At 37.0% G+C, this 23250-nt stretch overlaps 1 protein-coding gene across 1 annotated transcript in view; it reads right to left on the reverse strand.

Annotated features, from left to right (window-relative positions):
• The window catches only part of EYS (eyes shut homolog), a 1624793-nt gene that overhangs the window by 206499 nt on the left and 1395044 nt on the right, over window positions 1–23250 (reverse strand). The window contains 1 exon segment of the mRNA XM_049653864.1: window positions 17667–17887. Coding sequence (XP_049509821.1) covers window positions 17667–17887 — 221 coding nt within the window.

Consider the following 23250-nt stretch of genomic DNA (forward strand, 5'->3'; position numbering starts at 1 on the left):
GCATTTAAAAAGATGTAGCTGCCTCAAACAACAGCAACAGCCACCAGAGTCATTTCAGTAGAATATTTCATAGGATGCAGTAGAGGGTGATGGGGTAGAGCAGAGACTAAGAAGACTGCCTGAGGTTTAAACCTACCTCCACCATTAGTGGTTAATTTCTTTGTGCCTGAATTTTTCTATTTATGCAATGGAGTTAATCAGAGCATGAACCTTATAGCAATATTGTGAGGATTAACTGAGATAATGCATATAGAATGATTAGGACATTGTAAAAAAAATTAATGATGCTATCTATTTTTATTATTTCCTCCCCCACCTATGGGGGTTAACTGAAAAGAGTATAAAGGTAGTCCACGTGGTGCTAAAGGGCAATAAGCTATGTTTTAAAAACTCCAGCCACATACTAGGATTTCCCTGGAAGGGAGAGAGAGGCAGTGACTTAATGACATTGCAAATGCTCCCCAATGATCACAGGAATTTACCTCGTTCTGATTTTGCCTCAAAAGCATGAATGTGAGTCTGGCACCAGTGAGTTTTAAGCAGGACTGGAGAAATTTTGGGGGGGCTTTTGATCAACTCAACATGTTTCAGTAGGTTCTGAACCTATTTGAATAAATCTCTGAACATTTTGGAAATGTGGGAACTCTATAATTAATCCTCATGGGATGAACAGAAACTACTTGTATAAATCAAAAGGAGTCTTTACATTCTTTTTTTTTTTCAACATCCTGCACCTATATAATAAAATGTCCTTGCATTTGGATGGTGCTTTGCAATTTAAAGCATTTCCATACATGTAGTTTTATTTCAGCCCCATATAGTTCTGAAGAGCTGGATCAGCAGTCATTAATACTTTCTCTGTTTTATAGGCAAGAAACTGAAGATTTGGGAGGCGAAGGGACTTCCCCCCAAATGACATCATTTTAAGTGACAGAGTAAGTTAAAAAATTACTCAGCAGTGTTTGATAAGGTTGGCTTAGTTTTAGGTTATGTAAGAGTATGCTGTCACAAGCACCATTACAATTACTGCCACATTATGACTTTAAAATTCTGCTTTCACTAATTATAATACAAGGAGACCTTTCTAATATGGAGATGTGTTTGCCTTCTATACTTATCTTCTACATTTATATCTGCTCTTTGAGGCTATTTCAGTTTGACATTTCTCTGCTTTTTCTAGGAAAATTCTCTGAAAAAGACTCAGAAATATCTGAAAAATATTGTGGATGCAAAGTTTAGAGAAGAGCTTTAGTTTAAAATAAAGATGTGGTAGCTCAAACCACATTCAAGGACAAATAGAATTCTTTATTTTTGTAGTCTAGCTTGTGGCTTATTTGTCTATGTCTGAGAAACAACAAAAGAATCACAGCTGGATTTGCAGATGCATCTAACAGAGGAAAAAGGCAGAGGTATATGTGGAAGCATTTTTTCCTTCTTCTTAAAAATGAACTAAAAAATAAAAGCACCTATGGAATTGAGATTGGAGCAAGAGAAGCAAGTGTGGGAAGATGGATAACCTTTGATGTCAAGTTGATTTCTCATACCTATGTGGTGCAATTTTAGTTTGAATATTAGCTATGAGATCTGCAGTCCCCTGTTCTACAAGGCTACAGAGGTGAAGGCAGAATATTTCAGAGGTTTCTCAAAACTCTAATAAAAATCTCTCCTGCCAGATGACCCCTGATAAACTTCAGTCTTCCTTTCGGTAAAAAGCTCCCCAAGACAGGCTCAGAAAGGATGATGTTCACCACGATTAAGTCTCCAGTCAGCCATGGTAGGCAGGTGAGAAATTTCATTGGAGTTTTCCCTTACTTGGCAGTTTTAGATGTTTTACTAAGTAATGCAAATCAAACAGGAGAACTTGGTAGGAATATGTGAAAACAAGGTCTATATTACATTAAATGTGCTTTTGGATTGTAATATTTACCTAATGATGCAATGTATCGAAATTGAACTTACTGTGAAGTAAGTTATATACGAAGTTCATATATTCTGCTTCCACTTCTGTTTATATTGTGCCTATGCTTGTGGCTTCATAGTGATATATTTTTCAGTGGTACATCAATATGTACAGTTCTTAATATGAGCACTTATACATTATATTGTGGCATCCTCATTCCCCTTCAAGTTCTCAAGCACAGGGTTTATGACTTATTTACTGCACTATTTTTATGCCTCACAAAATGACTAGCATATGGTAGGTGCTCTCTAAAAATGCCTGTTGAACTGACCTGAAGATGAATGTTTCCTTGTCCAAGAACAATTTCATAATATAAAATCTATGAAAACCTTAGAAAAACAAATTTCGGGTATTTCTGACCTGGCTTTTTTGAGTTTGGGTTTTAAAGGAGAGCATGCAGATTTTTGTTGTTGTTGTTTATTACATTTCTAGTGCATAAATTCTGGGCAAAAAGAATATCCTGACGGGTCTGCATTAACTAATAGAGAGTGATAAATATTCTGCACATTCTGTAATTATTATGGGATCCTTAAATAATCTTATGCACTGTCATTGGGATTTATTTTGTTCTCTGAGCACATATCATTATGATAAAAAAGATTTGAGGGTCAATGATAAATGGAAAACTTTGTCTCCTACATCTTTTGTTGGTTCAGTATATTTGCAGTGGTCACTCCAAGTATGTGAGGCTTGGACGTCAAGCAGCACGTCTTTGAGAACACTTACTCCTCACCCCCGCAGGGCCAGCTACATAATTTGTGGTGCCCAGTTCAAGATGAAGATGCAGAATCTCTACTTCAAAAAGCAGGAAAAAAAAAACCCTTTACTTTCTTTAGCAGTCTTTCTCAAGCTGTTATTGTGTTCTCTTTTTTTATTAAAAAAATAAGTTTATATTTAGTTTGAGAGAGAGAGAGAGAGAGAGAGAGCAAGCAGGGGAGGGGCAGGGAGAGAGGGAGAGAGAGAATCCCAAGCAGGCTCTGAGCTATTTGCACAGAGCCTGACGTGGGGCTCAAGCTCACAAACCTTGAGATCTCAACCTGAGCCAAAATCAAGAGTCGGATACTCAACTGACTGAGCCACCAAGGTGCCCCTATTACTGTACTTTTTACTTGCCAGTTAATGCCATCCTGCCTCAGGCATGAGGATACTCACAGGGTGAATGCAGACCTATGCAGACATCCAGGACCATGCCCTGTGTTTAGCATGTGGCTATGTCATGGACTGGACCCTGACTCTTCCTGTGCCCATGCCCAGGCCCCCGTCAGAGGTGGGCCTGTCAGTGGTCACTGGGTGGGGGTGGGGAGCAGGTGACTGAGAACTTTTCCTGGAGACACAGGAAGGTGGTGGGACTGCAGGACTCCAAGTCCTGGCACAAGCTCCATTGTCCCATCTCACTTCACTAACAATAGCCAAAATCAAAGATTATCTGTGTATTAAGAATTTTGATATGGCAGTACCAAAGTATTAAGCCTCTAATGAAGGCCTTTTGTGAGCACGATTCCCTGTGCAGCCGCAGTGCCTCACACCCATGAAGCTTGGCTGTGGTCCCTAGGACAGATGATGTATGGGATGATGGGGAACGTTACTGCTGAGAAGTGATGGCTCTTACCTCAATCCTGAGGCAAGAGGGTTGACACTGCCTTTCTTGTTCTCCATTGTGACTGTTTCCTCACTTGGTCTTCATTTTAATCCACTTCCTTTCATATAAAAATAATGAAGGAAAGGAAGGTGGATATGCAATTTTGATAAAGTGTAATTTATACCAGTGAAATTATGCCTGCAAACATAATATGAATGCATGTCAAGGTTTTATTTAACTTGGTAATTAATGAGGGAATCAGTAAGATGTCAAAAATAATTTAAAGAATATTCGAGAAGCAATATTAAGATTGCTCAATTAGATATAAAACTAGTCAATGTCCAACAGGGCAATAAACTGCAACATTTAGAGTACTTTTCCATTAGAATGAAATTATTCTCATCTCTATCTGACAAAAATCTACAAGTTAACTTCTGCCTCTATAAAGCTGTAAAATGGACCAGAGAATAAAAAGTAAAGCCCCAAACTGGAGAATTTCACTTCAGGTACATCCAAGTAACCTGGTTCAGGTTAAGAATGATTTATTTGTCAATGTTATTTCTCTCAGACTAACATTCTCTGGATTTTTACTTCATCTGACCATGATAGTATAAGGTTTTCTCAGTTGCCCTCTATATGCACAGAAATAGATTTTTAATATACACAATGGCAGAACATAAAATTAGAATGTATTTTTTAATATATTTAAATCAACATGCATTTAGATTTCCCTTAATATTTAAATTAGAGGATATACTTCTAGATGACAAACAATAGCATTGGAAGGGCCTTTAGATGCTTAGATATCTAGAATTAGAAAGGTCTGGGTGATCTTTAGTCAAATGAGACAAAAAAAAAGCTCAGGAAGCATATGTGCCCATATCACATAGAAGAGCAGATATGAGATTTGAACCTAGTGCTGACCATTGTTCTGGTTCATGGGGGAAGCCCCCAGTGGTTCTGAGCAGTTCCATCTCATTTGGAGACCAAGTATCCATTCATGTCCATCCTTGAAAAAGGTGCATGTTGGTTCATCATCTGTTCAAGGGACATTTCAAGTGTCAGGAATTCCCAAATGTGACAATAGGTGGTCCACATTCAAGGCCAGCTGGGCACTGAGTCCACTTCACTCTGTCCTGGTCCTGAGGCAAAGTCCTTCTTCTTTCCAAACAACTAGTCCCTATTCTTTTGACTCTTCCTCTCCACCATCCCTTCCCCAGCCCAGGCCTGTCTCTTTGGGAGCAGAAACTGTCACCCTCTGATCATGAATATAAACATTTGTGACTCACAATTAGGACTAGAACAGTTTTGAGGCTTTAATTTCTGTTTCTGTGTAGATGGGTAGATTGAGGAAGCAAATACAGAAACCTTAGAGCATTTGTAGGGGAGGAAAAGGGAAGGAAATTAGTCAGCTGAATGTTCAGGGATAACCTCACCACATGGTTCCAATGCGCAGATAATTTCCTCCCTCAACACAACTCCAATATTTAGGCATGATTTTCTGTCAGTTCTATAGAACTTAAACTGTTGTCATAAGTCCTATTAATACAGGACTGAGAAGAAAACAATGTATATCTTGGAGCCTATGACAACTTGTCAGGTATGAAGAAAGGATTCTTGGTATTAAAGCATACAAACCCAGCATATACTCCCAGGTATTGCTGTACAATCTTCTACTCTGGAAGTCTTTGAAAAGTGGAAAAAAAAAGTACTCACTGGATGTTGTTTGTATCAACTGGTGTAGCATTTCCTCATACTGTTTCTGAGAAACAGAATGTTCAGTGTAATGTTAATACATATTCCTGGAAAAATGTTATTTGGGTGAAATAAGTTTAGAAACTTCTATTAAGTACAGTGGAATGCGTTATTTTCCATACGACTTCTTTAACATGTTGAAATACATTACACTTAAAGAGGGGAATGGGCATGTGACATTTTATGAATTTGTCTTAGAAAAATTTGCCCCCTCTCATCTTTTTTCCCCCAAGGAGTGCTTATTAGTATATCTTGAAAAACAGTTTTGGAAATTCCAGTCTAGTTTAATCCCCTCTTTACTGAAATGGTGAAAATTCCAGAAATGGTTAGTGGTATCCTTAAGAGTAAGGGGAAGAAGGCACAGACCTCTTGCCTGTTAGACTGGTCCGAAGCGATAAACTATAATTTTTAGATATAGCCTCATCTTTAAGTATAATTCCCAACTCAGAGAACTGCTGAAAATAGCTACCAAATCACTAAATTCGGACGACTAACTTTTTTGTGTGTAATGGAGCAAATAGTTGATTCATATTGCAAAGGTTAGGACAGAAAGCACTTACTTAAAGTCTAGAAGAGTATGATTTATCCTGTCTCTATTATCAGTGTTGACTTGAACAAATATCTTAACTCACTTATACCCCATTTTCCCATTTGTGAAGCTGAAATCTAAATCTATGTCCCAAAGATATTTTAAGCGTTAACATCATTTTCAGATAAAATTACATCAGAACAGTACCACTATCTCGTTTTCCAAAACAAAGACAGCACTTGGTAATTGCTAGGTCAATGGCAATCAGCAGTGTTTATAGACAGTACTTGCTTGAAGCCACTATTGTGTTTTGATGTCAATAAACAATAACCAAATTTATTTTCCAGTGTTTTTCCATCTAGTCTTTATACTCATAAGTTTTTAACAAGTTTTAACTTGTTCTCCAAATCACTTGCTGTGTAGGAGGGGAGGGGGAACAATTCTTACTTCATTTTCCTAGTATAAAAGGTTAAGCAATTTTCCTAAGGTAACTAATAGGCAGCAAATGGGCCAGGAACAAAATGTAAGGCTTGGGAATTCTGTCTACTACTGAACCAAAACGATTGGTTTGTTTCCTTCCTAAATTAATTATTTAAACTCCTTGTTTTAAGCATTTTGCAAACCTAAGCCAAGGGATTCTAGATATCTCACATTTCATTCCAGCTTTAACTGTGCTTTGTTTTCATTTTGTTTGTCAAGTTTTCCACACAATTTTAACAGCTGCATATCCAATTACATATAAAAATCATAACACAATTTACCAAATCTTTTGTGTGTGTATGTGTGTGCGTGCGCATGTATACAAATGAAAGCTTTAAGTAGTAAGCCATGTAGATTTAAAACAAGAATAAGTATTTCTAGTTACAAAACAAACTGGTTTTAATACATAAATTCTTCCTAAAACCCCATTAATTAAGTTTTTGAAGGGGAGCAAAACAGTCAAGGAAAACATATTAGCAGCTCATATTTTGCTTGCTTGTTCTTTGGAGAAAAAAAAACTGTTAGAATTCTATAAGAAAAGGAGAGGAAGGATAGTTTTCAGATGGGATTTAAGCCAGAGAGGTCTCTTATGCCCAGGAAGATCAATCAGGGCAAATGAGTTCTCCATGTATTATTACCTAAGGGTAGAGAAAATTGAAGATGAGATTTTTTCCCCCTACTTGTTTGACCTTGCTGCATAAATATGATGTAAAAAATATGTGTGGAATTTGATAGTGGTCTTTTCTATTAGTCAAACCTTGAAAATTTAACTCTTTGAGACTTTTCAAATTTGGTGTAAATGATACAATTTCTTCATGTTTAATCTTGTTTGTTCTCATTTAAATATAATTGTATTTGCAATCACGACTTTAATGAAACTCTGATTTGCAGAGGACCTAAATGCTTTCTGCCCTGTAAAAACAAATGCTCAACCCTTGTTGCTGCACTCAAGGATAGCAGTAATAAAAGTGGTTAGAAAATCAATTTAAACTGCATTTGTACTTTACCAAGAACCCTGTGACACTTACATTGGTAAGAGTTATGCTTTCCAAATATGTGATCCACTTTTATAAGCAACTAAGAACCCTGCAGCTTCAGTCAGACTATCCAAGCAAGAATAAATGACCCCACATCAATCCATTTTCACAATACCTGACACTTGCAGAATGGGGGAAAGAAATGAGATCAAAAAGATAAACAACAGGCTGTGCAACCTAGACTGTTTCAACCTAAGACTGAACCTTGTATGCATAATTGAAAAAAACACATTTTACTCTGCAGCCCTTAATGTTTTACAAACCTGAGATTATCATAAGCAAAAGAGTATGTAGAAAAAGATCCCATGTCTTATTGTTCTTTATAAATCCCATGCATCACACTGCTTAACATAAAAAAGGTTCTCTGCAAATGCTTGTGGTATGAAAGAAGGGATGGATGAATGATCTTAAAGATACACAAATCCCATTTTAATCAAACAGATTGGATTAAAATAATTTCTAAATATGGATATTGCAGGGGAAAAAACAGAAAAAAGTTACCAAAATATTTTGTTGTGATACATTACATTTCATCTCAGTAATATGGAGCTAAAACATGCCTGTATTTTTCCTTTCTTCTAATAATAGCACTGATATATTTGTTTTTCACATCATGGAAGACTTTAATGGGTCTATTTTTCTAAGTGCTTTTTTGCTTATGATAACCTCCAGCTTGTTAAACATTAAGGAAAGCAGAGGCATAGGACTGAGCAGCTGGGACTCCCATCTTTTGGTAATGCAGAAGATGGCCGGTATTCAGAAAAAGCTCAAAGCTCAGAAATAAGACAAAGGGGCAAGAGCATATTCTTTTAATATCCTACTAGAGTATTTTCTAACAGGTCTGCTTAAAGATTATGTAATCCTCTGGAAGAATGCACTTTTCTGTGGCTCACTATTTACTATTGATTAGGACCAGATCCTGAAGTTACATGTTAACTTGTAGATTTTTGTCTGATGGAGAAGCAAACAAGCATAAAATGGTAGGAAAGAAAACTACAAAATTACATTTTGTTCTCTTGTAGGGTACTAACTACTTTTGTCTTTAACTTAGCAGTCTTATTTTAGCATTCACTCAGTGACACTCTGTCCTCAGTCTCTTGGATTCTCTTTGAAGCAGCCTTAACCATCATGCTCATGTCTTCATTAATGAGATAACTAAATCTTTGGCATGTGTTCATTATGTACTTGTGTGAAAGTCAGGTTTGAAACTCTTTGAAAATTGACCTTTGACACTGGTCTTTATAACAAACAGGATTTAAAAGTAGATACACAGAATTGTGTATAAAAGTGAATATTTATTTACAATGAGAAAAGAAATCTCAGTGACTTACAAGGAAGTTTGGAGATTCGGGCCTCTTTCTCTGAAATCTCTTTAGACTCTTCCCAGGAAATGCTTACATGGAAATGAATCTTGATTGCAAGCTAGTCTGCCCTCTGAAAGAGAACTATAATAACCTACTGCAATTCCTAGCAACTCCCAAGTCTCAGAAGGACATGTGTAAGGGTGGGGGGAGGGAGACTCTTAGCTTCATTTGCTCCAGAGTAAACCAGGTCTATACTGGGGGAGAGCACACCAGCAAGTAAGGAGTTGTGAAGTATAAGGCTGGGAGAAATAAACCAGAGATCTTTTCCTCCCTTGGGTAACTGGACCGTGGAGTGGCCCCTTGTGCAGATTTTGGTGAAGACTCACATACACATGTATCAGAAGATCCAGCACTGAGCTTCTGTTGTAGGGAGAACATGCGGAACCAAAATAGCACCGTTTAAGAAGAAAACCTCTGAATCTATTTCAATCAAATCCCTTCTGCCCCAGCACAGCCCCAAATATGGACAAACTAGACACAGAAGAGGGACAGAAAGGCATCAGGAAGAAAACATCACATTCTTTCTCCATTCAAGTTCTTGAACTCCAGGTCTACCCAACCAGGAAGGGGACTGGAACCATTAAACTAAATGTAAGGTGGAAGTTTTAAACTGAAGTAGGCTGAATCATGCTTTTAATATGTCAACATGAATAGAAAGCTCTGGAACATGCATGATATTCCATTAAGAAAAAGTAAAGAGAAATCCTACAGAGCACGCTTGACATCACTGACAAAAGAAAACTAAAACCCTCTAAAGTTTAAACTGCCTTTAATGAAAGGATACATAGATAAATGTCTTAAATGCTCAATTAATTAACACAATGAGAGAAATGGAGAAGACCACATACACTCTTAAATTTTTACATGAAACCTGGTTGGGTACTTTCTTTTTTCACCTTGTTTCTAGCAATAGGGGCTACCTACAATTGAGATGCTTAGATGCTCAGTAGCAAACTTTTACAGCTGAGAATAATCTAACCAAATACAAATTAGTCCTCTATGACATGAGACACAAATTCTGAGTACAATTTCAAGGATGCTGACTGTAGACAGAAAGTGTAGCAACTAAGAAGAAGGATTAAATATTTGAAGATGTTATTAGTTTAAATTTGTGGTGAGAAATTGATCTGAAATAGGCTCTTTTTCCCCCCCTTGGTATTCAGAAGGTGAGAGTAGACCACTGAGCTAGATTAGGGGTAATCTGGCCTGGATATAGAGTAATAACTAAAAGATCTCAGCAGGTGATGCCTAGCTACATATCACTATGAAATGACAAGACAAGCAAACATTTTGTGGGGGTGTTGCCACTCACTACAGAACAGATAGAAATGCTAAGACATGATACCCTAATCTTTTGTACTCTAATGGTTGTTACTACTGCAATTTCAAATTCAATTTACAGCTCCTACCTCATTTTGAAGTGCTAAATGATTTGAAAACTAAATACCTAGAAATCACAAAAAAAGTTCTTTTTATCAAACAATGTCAAAAAAGATGTCTATGAAATGAGAAAACATGGATTGAAAGAAAAGGGAAAATGAATTGAAAGATCAGAATGAAAGAAACCAATTTTTACTTCTATTCACATGGGACAATGGGAACAATGAAAGTTCCCTAATGGTAAGAAATACAATTTTTTTTTTTTTGGAGATTACTTTAGTTAATTTTATGTGTCAACCTGACTGGGCTACAGGATACCTAAATAGATGGTTAAACATTATTTCCGGGTGTATCTCTTAGGGCGTTTCTAAAAGAAATCAGTATTTGAATTGGTAGACTGAATAAAGCTGATGACCCTTTCCAACTTGGATGGGCATCATCCAGTCCCTTGGGGATCTGAACAGAACAAAAAGTAGAGGAAAGTAGAATTTGCTCTCTGTTTTTTTTTTTTTTAATTTTTATTTTTTATTAAAAAAATTTTTTTTAACGTTTATTTATTTTTGAAACAGAGAGAGACAGAGCATGAACGGGGGAGGGTCAGAGAGAGGGAGACACAGAATCTGAAACAGGCTCCAGGCTCTGAGCTGTCAGCACAGAGCCCGACGCGGGGCTTGAACTCACGGACCGCGAGATCATGACCTGAGCCGAAGTTGGCCGCTTAACCGACTGAGCCACCCAGGCGCCCCGCTCTCTGACTGTGGAGCTGTGACATCAATCTCCTGCCATCAACGCTCCTGGTTTTCAAGCTTTCAGACTCAGACTGGCATCTACATTACTAGCTTTCTTGGGTTTTTAGCTAGCGGACTGACAGATTGCAGAACTTCCTAGCCTCCATAACTGCATGAGTCAATACCTTATAATACCCATATAACTTTTAAAAACATGTTTATTTATTTATTTTGAGAGAGAGAAAGAGAGAGAGAGAGTACCTGTGAGCAATGGGAGAGGGGCAGAGAAAGAAGGAGAGACGAGAATCCCAAGCCGGCTCCATACTGTCAGTACAGAGTGTGATGCAGAGCTTGATCTCAGGAACTGTGAGATCATGACCTGAGCCGAAATCAAGAGTTGGATGCTCAACTAGCTGAGCCACCCAGGCACCTCTATCTATCTATCTATCTATCTATCTATCTATCTATCTATCTATCTATGTAAACATTGTTTAACATTGAAAATTAAACTGAGTTGGACTTTCTTGGTCAATGAACTGAATAAAACAACTCTTTCATCCATCTTTTATCCTAGTGCAGTGGTCTGCAAACCATGGCCCTTGGGCCAAATCCTGCTAGTCATCTATTTGTGTGAATAAAGTTTTACTGGAACACAGCCATGCCCATTCATTTTTTATATGTTGTCAAAGGCTGCTTTAGAGTTACAATAGCAGAGTTGAATCGCTGTGATGCAAAGTCTGAAATATTTGCTATTTTGACATTTACAAAAAAGTTTGCTGACCCCTGCCCCAGCACATGGAGGGTAGCATTGGTTAGTGATGAATAAAAGCTATGAGAACAATTAGAGGCACAGACAGCGCATTCATTCACATATGGGAATTACTGACTTTCAGTGCATGATAAAATACATTCCTATAGGCTTAGCACCTGGTAAAATTAAGACTAAGTTTAAAACTTGCATTTCAATAATTATTTACTATAATGTCAGTGACATGAGTTCTTAGTACATTTGTTGTATAGGTTATATTCCTAAACCTGAGATCCTTTAAAATTATTATTTAACCTATTTAAAAACATCTGGCATAGAAAGGAGAAAGTGATTTAAATATTATCTGTTTAATTTGCTAACCTTCCTATGTATGCCCTTTTGGAAACAGCTTGTTCAAAGTCCATAGAGATTTGGATACTCAGAATAACCCTTCTGTATCACTTTTCTAAACTGAATTTCACTACATGCAATTTGGGTTTCTCTGAAATGAGCAACCACAGGGGTTTGAAAATTCTAGCACAGATTTATAACAAAATGAAAAAAGGTTGGATACTGTCCAGAAACATGTGATGGTACTCAAAGCAGAATGACATTTGCTTGGTAAAGCTGCTAAAGTGTTACTCCTCTTAATATTTTTCAACATGAAATTTGTCTTCTTGTAAGCAGGTTACCTTCATAGACAATGGAGGGACAGAACTTATTAACACTGAATTTTATCAACCAAGCTGCTAAAATGAGTGATGATTTTGTTTACAAATAGCTATAAATAGGGTCGATTGCATGAACCCTAAAGTATAGCTTTATGGTACTGAACATCTCTTCACTTACCATCCTACTCTTCTTTAGAGTAAGTATGCTTCTTTAAGGGTTATCTCCTATTAAACCACTAGTCTTTACATGTTGGAAAAAGCATTCCCAGGAGATGTGGATTAGGATGTACAAGTGTGTGTGTGTGTGTGCGCGCGCGCGTGTGTACTGAAAAAAACTTTTCTCTCTCTTAAGGTTAGGAGAGATTTTTTTTTAAATTCTAGATGAAAGTCACTGGACTAGATCAATTAAATTGTGATGACAAATTATTTGCATTTTCAAGTAAAACCATCATGCATACATGCTATAGTATTTAAAAATTAGTGTCTTTATATCTTGAGACAGAAAAGCTGAGAGGTAAAAAAGCTTTCTTCTTGACCTTGTAATAATGACTCTTTCTTTCTGAATACAGGGTCTGTTACTTTGGAAGTAAAATAAACTTGTAGATCAAAAAAGAAATCTATCAGGTCACTCTGTCTATTCCTTTTCAATCCAGAAAGGCTAAATATTGATATACCTTATTGAAATTGCTCTGCTATTTTGAAAGTTGTCTTGAATCCAATCTCCTCTTCTGGGAAAATAAGAGAAGAGAGAAAACCTGAGGGGTGTAGGTGATGGAGCACCTATAGCCATTTTGCTATATTTGAAATCTGAGAATGGAGTTAAAACTGAAGTGTCCAAAGGGAGCAGAAGAAACTGGGCCCTAGGGTGGCCTTTAAGTCATGAATCAAAAGATACCTAAAATGGGAATCCATAGCCTTCCACTTAGTGTGAACCAGTAAATTCTGTTTGGGATGAGTTTCCCAGAATTTGTAACAGAAGGATTCCTACCTGATACAGAAAGCATCTCTACTTTCTAGCTCAGTTAATGGGGTTCCAAAAGATTAGCAAACTTGCCCAAGTTCACATAATTATTAAGCAACTAAGCCAGGATTTGAAGTGACTTCTTCATGTCAGTTTACTAAAAGGATCTGCTGGGGGCAGTTCAAACTGGATTTTTAACTAACTACAATGTGATAAACATGAAAAAAACAAAGACATACCAAAAAGACAGGAGTGAAACAAGGACAGAGTGAAGGACATTGTAAATGAGGTATAAGGTTCAATAATTTCTGAGGATTCTGAAAATCTGAGATTTCCCTGGTTGTCTCATTTCTCCCAGTTACTCAGCAAGACAGAGGATCGTGGATGGCTCTCCTTCCCAGGTTGACTATTTTATACTCCAGCTATTTATAGTGCCCTAATTAGAAATCATTGCAAACATAACATTTGTGTTTTGATTTGCTAAAACACTGATATTGCCAATCCATAAGAATAATATGCATTTCATTTCTAAGAATAGTTGCTAGTGCCAGGAAGCCATGGAAAGCAAACCCAGACTCATGAGGACCCTCATAGTTTCAGAAGGCAAACCACCATGAAATATTCTAATTATTCAGCTTTTTCCCATTAGAATAATCCAAAATGAGCCCCTACTCCTTAGGGGTCAAAGTATCTCATCCTTCCAGCCCTTGACAAATATTTAATTATTGAAGTTTCATGTTTTCAAATGCATGTTGATTTTACATTCTCCTCCAGAATATATCTGTTTGCATATATAAAAAAGCAAAAACAAACAAAAAAACAGGAGAAAAGAAGAGGAGAGTTTAGAAGTCTGCCTGGGTAGGCAGGCTCAGGAATGACATCAAGTCAGATAGCACTGACAGACCCAAAAGGTGACAAGGGTTGGAAGACAGTCTGGAAGGTCCTGGGGAGATCCTTTTTATGATGCAACAACACGGACAGGAAAATAATCTTTGGCTTTTGCCAACAACACAGATGGGAACTGAGTTGCCAAAAGCATTAAGCCAGTTCAGGTCCATTTTGTCCAAGTCAAGATAGGGCTCAGTAGCAGAGTTTCTCTAGGTTCCTTGGTTGGAAAACTTTATACCATTCCATGTATTCCAAGTATGGGTATGCGTCTGCTGGGGGCAGTGTGTTGGTCATGGTGAGGATTCTTTATGACATTTCTTTGTTCTGTGTTCTTCTCTATGGACTGAAGCTGCTCATGGCCTCACTGGGAGTCCTCCTTCAGTACATATTCTGGTTCTCCTTATGAGTTGCTACACAGACTGCTGGAATGCCCTATTATGGTTTACTATTGGTATTTTAGACAAAACAGGAAAGAGTAAACATACCATTCTTATTCTGATCATCTTCCCTGTAGCCCTATAGCTATCTGTGCTCTTCTTGGATTAAACTTTTGACCTCCAAGGGGCTGTTCTTGTGATCCTTCTGAGAAGTCTATTTTTGTTGTTGTTCTGAAATTAGCCAACTCCAGTGTATTGTGGTGTTGGTGTGCATAAGGAGATGCTGGATTGGAAGTTGTAGTTGCCATGGACCAGCATGTCCTGGATGCAATAACGCAAAGAGTAGTTCTGGCAGTTCAGCATTGGTAATCAAGATAGCAATCATGTTGTTCAGAGGATGTGAAGAGTGTGTTATTTGGGGTTACAGCCAGCTAGTCTCCATTTCACTAACAATAAAAGGCACATACAGATCTGGAAGACCTTAAATAGTGCTTGCCAAAATCAGCTGTCATTTGAGTGGATTTCTCTGGAGTAGGGGTTGAGAGGTTGAAAGACTGAGAAATTGATATGGAAAGCCAGAATAATGTATATGATGGAAAACAGATACTTTTGTGTGTGTGTGTGTGTGGGGAAATTCACTCTAAGGCCTTAAGTGCTGATAAAGCTTCCATACTAAACTGAAAGCTGCTTGTGTGCAGGATAGTGTCTTAAATATACATCTTCGTTTCACATAGTACTTTCCCTCAGTTGGCCTTTAGGCAATGTTTGCTGAAATAAATCTAAGAGAATGAACCTAGGACTATTTATATCTATCCTACTAGAATAATTATTTTTACCTTTTTTTCAAATACATATTAAATAACTAAAACTGGAAGTCATGTGAGGTTCTATAGTTTATGAAAATAAGACATTTATTTTATTTAGCATGTATTTGGCTTACAGTATCTCTGACAGTTATTGTTACAAAGTAAAACTAACTCTTACCTAGTCTCTGAGTTGGTGATGCGGACACTTCTGTAGAAAATTAGAGTATAATTGTTTTCTCTTGCTGTATGGCAAAATTACCACAGAATTAGCAACTTAAAACACATTTATTATCTTATTTTTTCTGTGGGTCAAGGGTTTAAGGAAAGGCTTAACTGGCCCTCTGTATAAGAGGCCCATAAGCTTCAGTCAAGGTGTTGGTCAGGTTGGGATCTTATTCAAGGTTCAAATGGGAAGGACCTGCTCCCAAGCTGAAGTGGTTGTTGGTAAAATTTAGTTTCTTGCAGTTGTAGAACTGAGGGCTTCAATATTTGCTGGCTGTCAGCTAGAGGCCACCTTACTGGTTGTTTGCTGGAGGCTATTCTCAGTGCCCTGTCACATGGACCGTCTCCAAAATGCTTCATGCTTTATCAAAGTCAGCAAGACAGAGAGGGTCTCCTTGCAAGATGCAGCTACAATCTTATGTAACCTAATGACATAATTGACGTTTCACCACCTTCTGTTGGTTCACCAATTGGTTTCACAAATTCTGTAGGTTCAAAGCAAATCATAGATCCTACACTAAAGGAGAGGGAATCATACAAAGGCATGAACACTGGGAGAGGGATAATGGGGTCTATGTTAGAGTCTGTTCATCATATATAGAAAGAGAGGAAACACAATTCTTGTCACTTTTATAATTCTGTCAGTGGTTAAGCCTCATGGGCAAAATTTAATTTAGGTTGAATGACACAAATATTTCAGACATTAGTAAGTCAGTAGGAAAAGCTGTTTTCCTGTTTCTATTTCACTTAGTTACACAACAGTTAATTTTCCTTCAGGGTCCTGAAGGTTATCTTACTGGATAATTTTTGCATTATTATATGTTTTAAAAATAATTGCTATTAGTGGGTTCACTATAAAGCAGACTACTTACTTATTAAATAAGACCTTGGTTTTGTTTCTTTCAGAAAAATAACCACGACCAAGGAAGTTAGCTTCACTCAAACTCAAAATTCACTCTTTTCAAGTCCTTTGAAACTTCATCTGTTATATTTTTCTTATATGAATTAAGTCCTAATTGCTGGTGTCATTTTACAAATGTGTAATTCAAGGCACACACTTGGGCAGAGCTAATCAGAAGCAAAGGGTTTAGACACCCCAAGAGTTGATGTCCTCTTTTTCCACTAAACTATGCTTTCTCCTCAAATATTAGGTCAGAGTGTGATTGTTCGGTAAATATATCACCTTGACTTTATCATACCTGCCCATTCCTCTGTTCCTGTCTTTGGTCTGTGGTTCTATGTTGTTTTTCATTTCCTTTTCCAGTGATTATTTTCAGAGCCCATCTCTGCCTACCATTTCCTATCTACTCTTGCGATAAATTATTTTCTCTTTCCCACACTATGCATACAGATGTTTACTTTTGTGGAGTCATTACCTACTTGATACCTTGCCCCTTAGAAACACTGAGGTGAATTAATTAAGATATTTCCTGTGAGATTTGGTCAATTTTTCCTTGACTTTAGTTAATATAATCTGTACATGCTTTACCATCCTCTCTGTCATTATTTGTAGCCCTGAAATAAAGATTTCTCAGAGGATTAAAGAAATTTGGGAATATGTTCTACACTGTCCAAATGAGACTCCCTCAGGGTTGATTCACTTAAGACATTTTAGTGGAGCAGAAAGTAATTGTAATTAAAATCTTTTTAATCTTATAAGAGCAGGATGAATCTTTATTTCAAGGGAAATAAGGTATATAGGCTTTTTCCTCCTTGACATACAAATTGCAAATAAAAAGAAAAAACAGATATAAGTATTCTTCTCCATCTTCAATCTTAGAGATCTGAGTTGATCTTTTATATTTTTGAAGATGAAGCAAAAAAATGCAATAAAAATTAATGCATCAAAACCATTATCAATGAATAAAAATCTGTCATTTATATATTCCAAAAGCAGAACACCTTGGTAAATTATGCTTGAATCTATCTGAAATTGCCAAAATCAGGTCCAGTTACCTAGTTATTTTCAGAGGTCAAGTATTTCTTGATATTGGAACCACAATATACAACTTTCTTTGAACAAACAAGTATCCACCACATGTGTGAAACACCTAGATGATGCATACACAAAATTGGAAGTTCCAGACCTTTCCATCACCCAGATGACAGTGCTGCTGGTTTTTGTTGTTTTAAGAATGGAGACAAGAAATATAGGTTAGAGTTCAAGAGGCTAGAACTAACCTGATGCAGGTGCCATTGTTGTGGCATAGATGACGAGCACACCATGGGACATGGCAGTTCTCAATGTTCTTTCCACGTAATGCTTCATCAATAATGAAGAATTCTTTGTTGTTTACTTGAAGCTCTTGAATGCAGCCATTGAACCCATAAATGTGACCTGCATTCTTATGGATCTTAACATCTTCTGGGATATGGCCAAGGTACATTGATTCAAAATGCACCTATAAGAAAAATAACAACAAAAATATCTGATCAGGTGTTGCCAGGTTATACGAGAAAGACCTAGAATGTTTTGTTCTGTAAGGCATGTTTTAATGTATCCTTCTGTGTAAAACAGGTTGTAATTGTTGCTTAGTTTTGTCACCTCTACTAGGTGGTAGGATAAGTTACCTTAGGAAAGGGCCCTTATTTTATATTTCTTTTGTAGCTCTCACAATACATAATGAAATCTTAATTTTTCTAAAAAAAGGGCATTCAATAAAACTTGGTGATTGATTACTCTGAAATGTATTTTGGAACTGAAGTGTTTGAATCTTAATGTAAATATTAGCAAATAATAACTGATAAGGAAAATAGAGTCTTGTTAATTAACTATTGTTAGAGATTGAATTGTGTTTCCCCCAAATTCCTATGTGGAAGTTCTAACCCTCAGTAGCTCCGAATGTGACCTTATTTGGAAACAGAGCTTATACTCGCTGACCAGAATGATGATAAAATCACTGGCACGATGTAAACTGCTACTTAATCTCTCTTCCCACCCTTCAGTAACGTATATAAATTGAATTCTCATCATTTGTATGTATATAAAAAGTAACTTTCCCAAACAGGAATTTATGAGATACACGTGAATTCTGGATGAAGTGGTAACAAGACACTGATCTTCAGGGCTGTTGGCATACAAAAGGTGCATGCAGCATTTGTGCAGTTTATGCCTCTGATGTCCTTATCCCCAGTACACATTCATGTACTCCAAACTGATACCTGAAAAGTATCCAGATTGACATTACAGATCCACTAAAATGGAAAGCTATCATTGCAAGAATTCTGAAACTAGAGCCAAATAATTAAGTTAGGGCTCTAAGGGGAGGAGAGAATGGGAAATGCTCAGTAATGTCACCTAATGTTTACATTAATATGCTCTGGTTTGATGCAAATGCACTTTTAGAGAACACAGCATGTTCAATTCTAGGAACATCAAAGCATCTCCACGACCCATAATAGATCTAACTAACTCTATTATTTGAGCTCTTGTTCTTTTTTAGTGACTCGAGTTCTGCTTCTAAAGGCATTCCTTAATTTTGTGTGTGTGTACTTTATAAAAGATTCAGATATACAGTCACCCAGAGGATGACTATCTTTGGGCATAGTGGGGTGGAAAACTCAAGGTGTAATAATAGGCCCTCTTGCAGTACAGGAGTATTTCTGTTTGTTTTCACATCCTTTCTCATATGCTAAATCCATTTATATTACTACTCTAATAAACTATTAGCAAAAACTCTTTTATCAATTTAAGATAAGTGACTCACTGCTAATGCAATCTGGGATCTACCGTGAACCTGTAGAATCAGTGAATCCAAGGCCATGACCTTCTCTCACCGAGGATCTTTGACATCTTTGTGTATTGATCACACACCTGGAACAGCAAACCTCTCACAGCTTTGACAAGTGTGCTGTTTTAGCACAAAACTGATAAAGGATGGAAGAATATCCTCCTCTTCTGTCAGCAGTAGTCAGATCTGAGGGAAAGTCTATAGAGCTATCTATGATTTATTAGACCATTAAAAAACACCCAAACAATGAAAGTAGATGGCTCTTGTATTTCTTCTGATCTGAGGCTCAAGCTTAGTTGGAGTCCTGAAATGTCTGAAAAAGCTGCTGCCATTGACTGAACATAGATAACCATTAAAATGGTTGACTTCCTCTATCCCCAGACTCTTAATTATCCAGGAGCAGCCTTTTGTGTGTATAATCATTTCTAAGGAGACAGGTCTTTAAAATAAGTCTTTTCTAATAACTTCTTGTGAATCAGACTATGGAGAATAGAGTCTGACATGAAGATATGATCTTACAAGATAAAACCACAGAGAACAGACATGGATAATCAAGGAGGAATCATCAAGATAATGAAAAATATGAATGGTGACTGAGGGAAAAGGACTCCACAAATGATAAGAGTGAAATAAGCATTCCCTTTCCTCCCAGAGTTTTCTCTTTAAAGGAAGAATATAGTTGCCCTTTTATAATGTGTAGGAATAAAATAAGAAGACAGGCAAAAGGGAACAAACTTCTAAAAACTACAGAGGTGGAAACAGGTAAGAAGCTGCTTTATCTCTTCTTTATTCTGTTTTAATTTAAATTTAGACTTTGGAGTCTACATATATTTCTGTAATGATATCTTGATTCAATGTTTAGTTTTGTTTTACAGCCTCAAATCTTAAATTAAATAACTTTTATGTTAATAGGAAGGTAACTAACGTAGTTTTTACTTAAGATTAACTACTGGAGTGTACTTGTCTTTACTCAAGAATGTGACGACTTATAATTGAAACACTGACTTTTATTTGGGTGTTGTTACTAGATTTTTGTTTTTAATATTATCTGAATTATATGCAGACAAATTCAAAACCAGAAACATCAAGTCTTGGAATGGGATAAGAGATGCTGTGTAAGGTGCTTGGCAAGAAGGATTTATTTAAATTACTTCTTACATATGATTTATCTTAAATTTTTAAAAACTTTAGAGGCATTTAATGAAAGGGGATCAAAAGGCAGAACCAATATTTATCTTAGAAGAGATCTCTCTAACTCACTCTCTCTCTCTCTCCTCCCCATAATAATCTATGACCATACAGTCTCTTCTGTATTAATTTTAATCCCTTTGGTGTAGGGCCTCTAACATGGTCATTTTGGGATTCCTTCAGAGTCCATAACAGTGTCTTATAAATAGGAGGTTTACTACAGGTTTTTACAAATGACCTGATTTATGACACTCAATCCTGGTTTGTGTGTGTGTGTGTGTGTGTGTGTGTGTGTGTGTGTGTTTACAGTTTCCTGTTTAATTTCTAGGCATCTTCTTCTACTTTATGCTGCCTTATAACCTTGCTGTTTCACTAGATTCAGTCTCCAGGAGATCCTCACTGGATACCACTCAAGAAGGAATATTAATATCACTTTAATTCTAATATAGCTTTCAATATTTAATATATATAGCATAGAGTGCCCAATAGTGCTTATATGGAAATTCTTCAATTTCTATATATGGAATTCTTCAATTCTTCAATCTCATCAATGAGATTAATGTCAAGTAGCTAACAAGAAGTTTTTTTTTTAATTTGATAAATAGCAATGAAATCCTCATTAGTTCTTTACTTTCCAGTTAAATCTTTGATTCCTAAGGCTTTCCAGGCTAGAGAATGTTCTCAAAATAGTATCTTCTCCCTTTGTCAAAGAAAAAACCAAACTTCAGTGAAGCAATCAATGAACTGAGTTGCTACCCTGTGAGCACAGTGATATAGAGAAGTAGAGATACAAAAAAGAAAAGGATATGGATTATTTTTGTCTAAATGGAAATTTAATGTAATCTTGGGAATGAAATCATAAATAAATGAAATATTTAGAAAATATAGTATACAGATCAGCAATATGGCAAAATAAAAAGCTCCAGCTACTCCTTCTTTAGGGAGACACTAATTCAACAACAATACACAGACCAAATCCTTTTGTGAGAAATGAGTAGACTGAGTTAAGAAGCACTTGTACCCCAGGTGAGTATGAAACCAGCTGTTATTGAGGATGACAGGAAAATCTGTGGCACTCACTGGCCAAAGCTCTCCCCCAGACTCCGTGAGGTATAACTAGAAGAAAACTTCCAGCTCCTAGTTTCTCTCTGGGGAGGGAAATAGAAGAACGAAACATATATACTACGTGCAGACTTTTCAGAGACTGACCAAGGGACTAGTTTCCATTTTGTCTGAATCTATGGGCTGACAGGAAAGTGTGCCAGGTGTGGCGCTATTGAGACCAAACGCAAAGGTTGGAATAACATGAATTCACTCACTGTAGATGTCCCCTGCAGCTCAGTGGGAAGGGTAGGCAAAACCCCCCTAACTCCTGACTTCTCCCTAGCAGTGGCAAGAGTTGAAGTGTGCACCCAAAATAATGTCTTTTCAGGGGGCTGAGTGAAGAATGAGTTTGTCTCCCCTGTCTTGATGGGACCCGGCCATCACTGAAAACAGAAGACGGCCGGATGCTGTGTTGCTGCTCCAGAGGACCACTGATGCAGTAGACTGAGGCTGATATGATTTGGTGGTCTCTTATAGGGGCCAGAGCCAGGGGGGCAGGGTAAAGAAGAGTGGAGCAGGTTTCTAACATTATGGCTTTTCTATGGGTTTCTTGAGTGACTGGTTTCTATTTTGCCTGACTTGGAAGTTCTGCATGACCCATGTACTCTAGAAACTCTGGGGCTGCTGAGAACAAAAGAGAAGTGGGTGGCTTGTGGTAGGTAGCTCCAGAGAACCTGTAGTACTGCAGACACCAGAGGCAGCAAAACACTATGAGTACCTGGAAAAGGAAACTGGCAAATTGCTATAATAGAGAATTTACACACACAAGTCCAGAGAAGATACATCCACAGGTTTGAGAGGTTCCCAGACTCTCAGGCTGATTGGTGAAGATCTTTTCCTATACAGAGCCAGTCCATAAAGACTGGGAGAGATGTCTGTTTTTTCTAAAATGTAGATCTCATCACGAATTCTACAATGTAAAGGAAGAAATGGGGGAAAAAAATCAAAGGAACAAAAGAAGTCTCCAGCAACCAGCCCTAAAGAAATGGAAGTACCTGAGAAAGAATGAAAGTCACAGTCGTGAAGATGCTCAATGAGCTCAGGAAAATGAAGCATAAAGAAAATGAGAACATCAACAGAGAGAAAATATAGTAAAGAATCAATCAAAATTGAAAACTTTATCAGAGGGGTTTCATCAAAAGACTTGATCAAGCAGAAGGAAAGAATAAGCAAACTCAAACTCAAACCTCAAAGATAGGTTTCTTTGAAATTATTCAGTTAGAGTAGCAAAAGGAAAAAAAAAAGATTGAAGAAGAGTGAGGAAAGCCTAAGGGTCGTATAAGATGCTATCAAATAGAGCAATATATGCATTATGGGAGTCTCACAAGGAGAAGAAAGAGAGGGGCAGAATACTTACTTGAAGATACAATGATTGTTAATAAACATGAGAATTTTAACTTTACTTATTCAAACATTTTCTTACTTGATTCTTTTAGTTGGAATGAAGATAAAAATTTATAGCTGAATTAAAAAAAAATAAAAAGATACTGAAAATTTCCCAAATCTGGGATTAAAAATGGACATCTAGATTTAAGAAGCCCAGAAACTACCACAAGAAAGAACTCAAAGAAGTCTACACCAAGACACATAATCAAATTGTCAAAAGTCAAAGAGAATTCTGAAAGCAGAATTCTGACTTGTCACATAAAAGGAAGGCCCATAGGACTATCAATGGATTTCTTACCAGAAACATTCAAGGCCAGAGGGAGTGGGATGATATACACAAAGTGCTCAACTCCCTC

Source organism: Panthera uncia, assembly GCF_023721935.1.
Source record: "Panthera uncia isolate 11264 chromosome B2 unlocalized genomic scaffold, Puncia_PCG_1.0 HiC_scaffold_24, whole genome shotgun sequence".
In the NCBI taxonomy this organism is placed as follows: domain Eukaryota; kingdom Metazoa; phylum Chordata; class Mammalia; order Carnivora; family Felidae; genus Panthera; species Panthera uncia.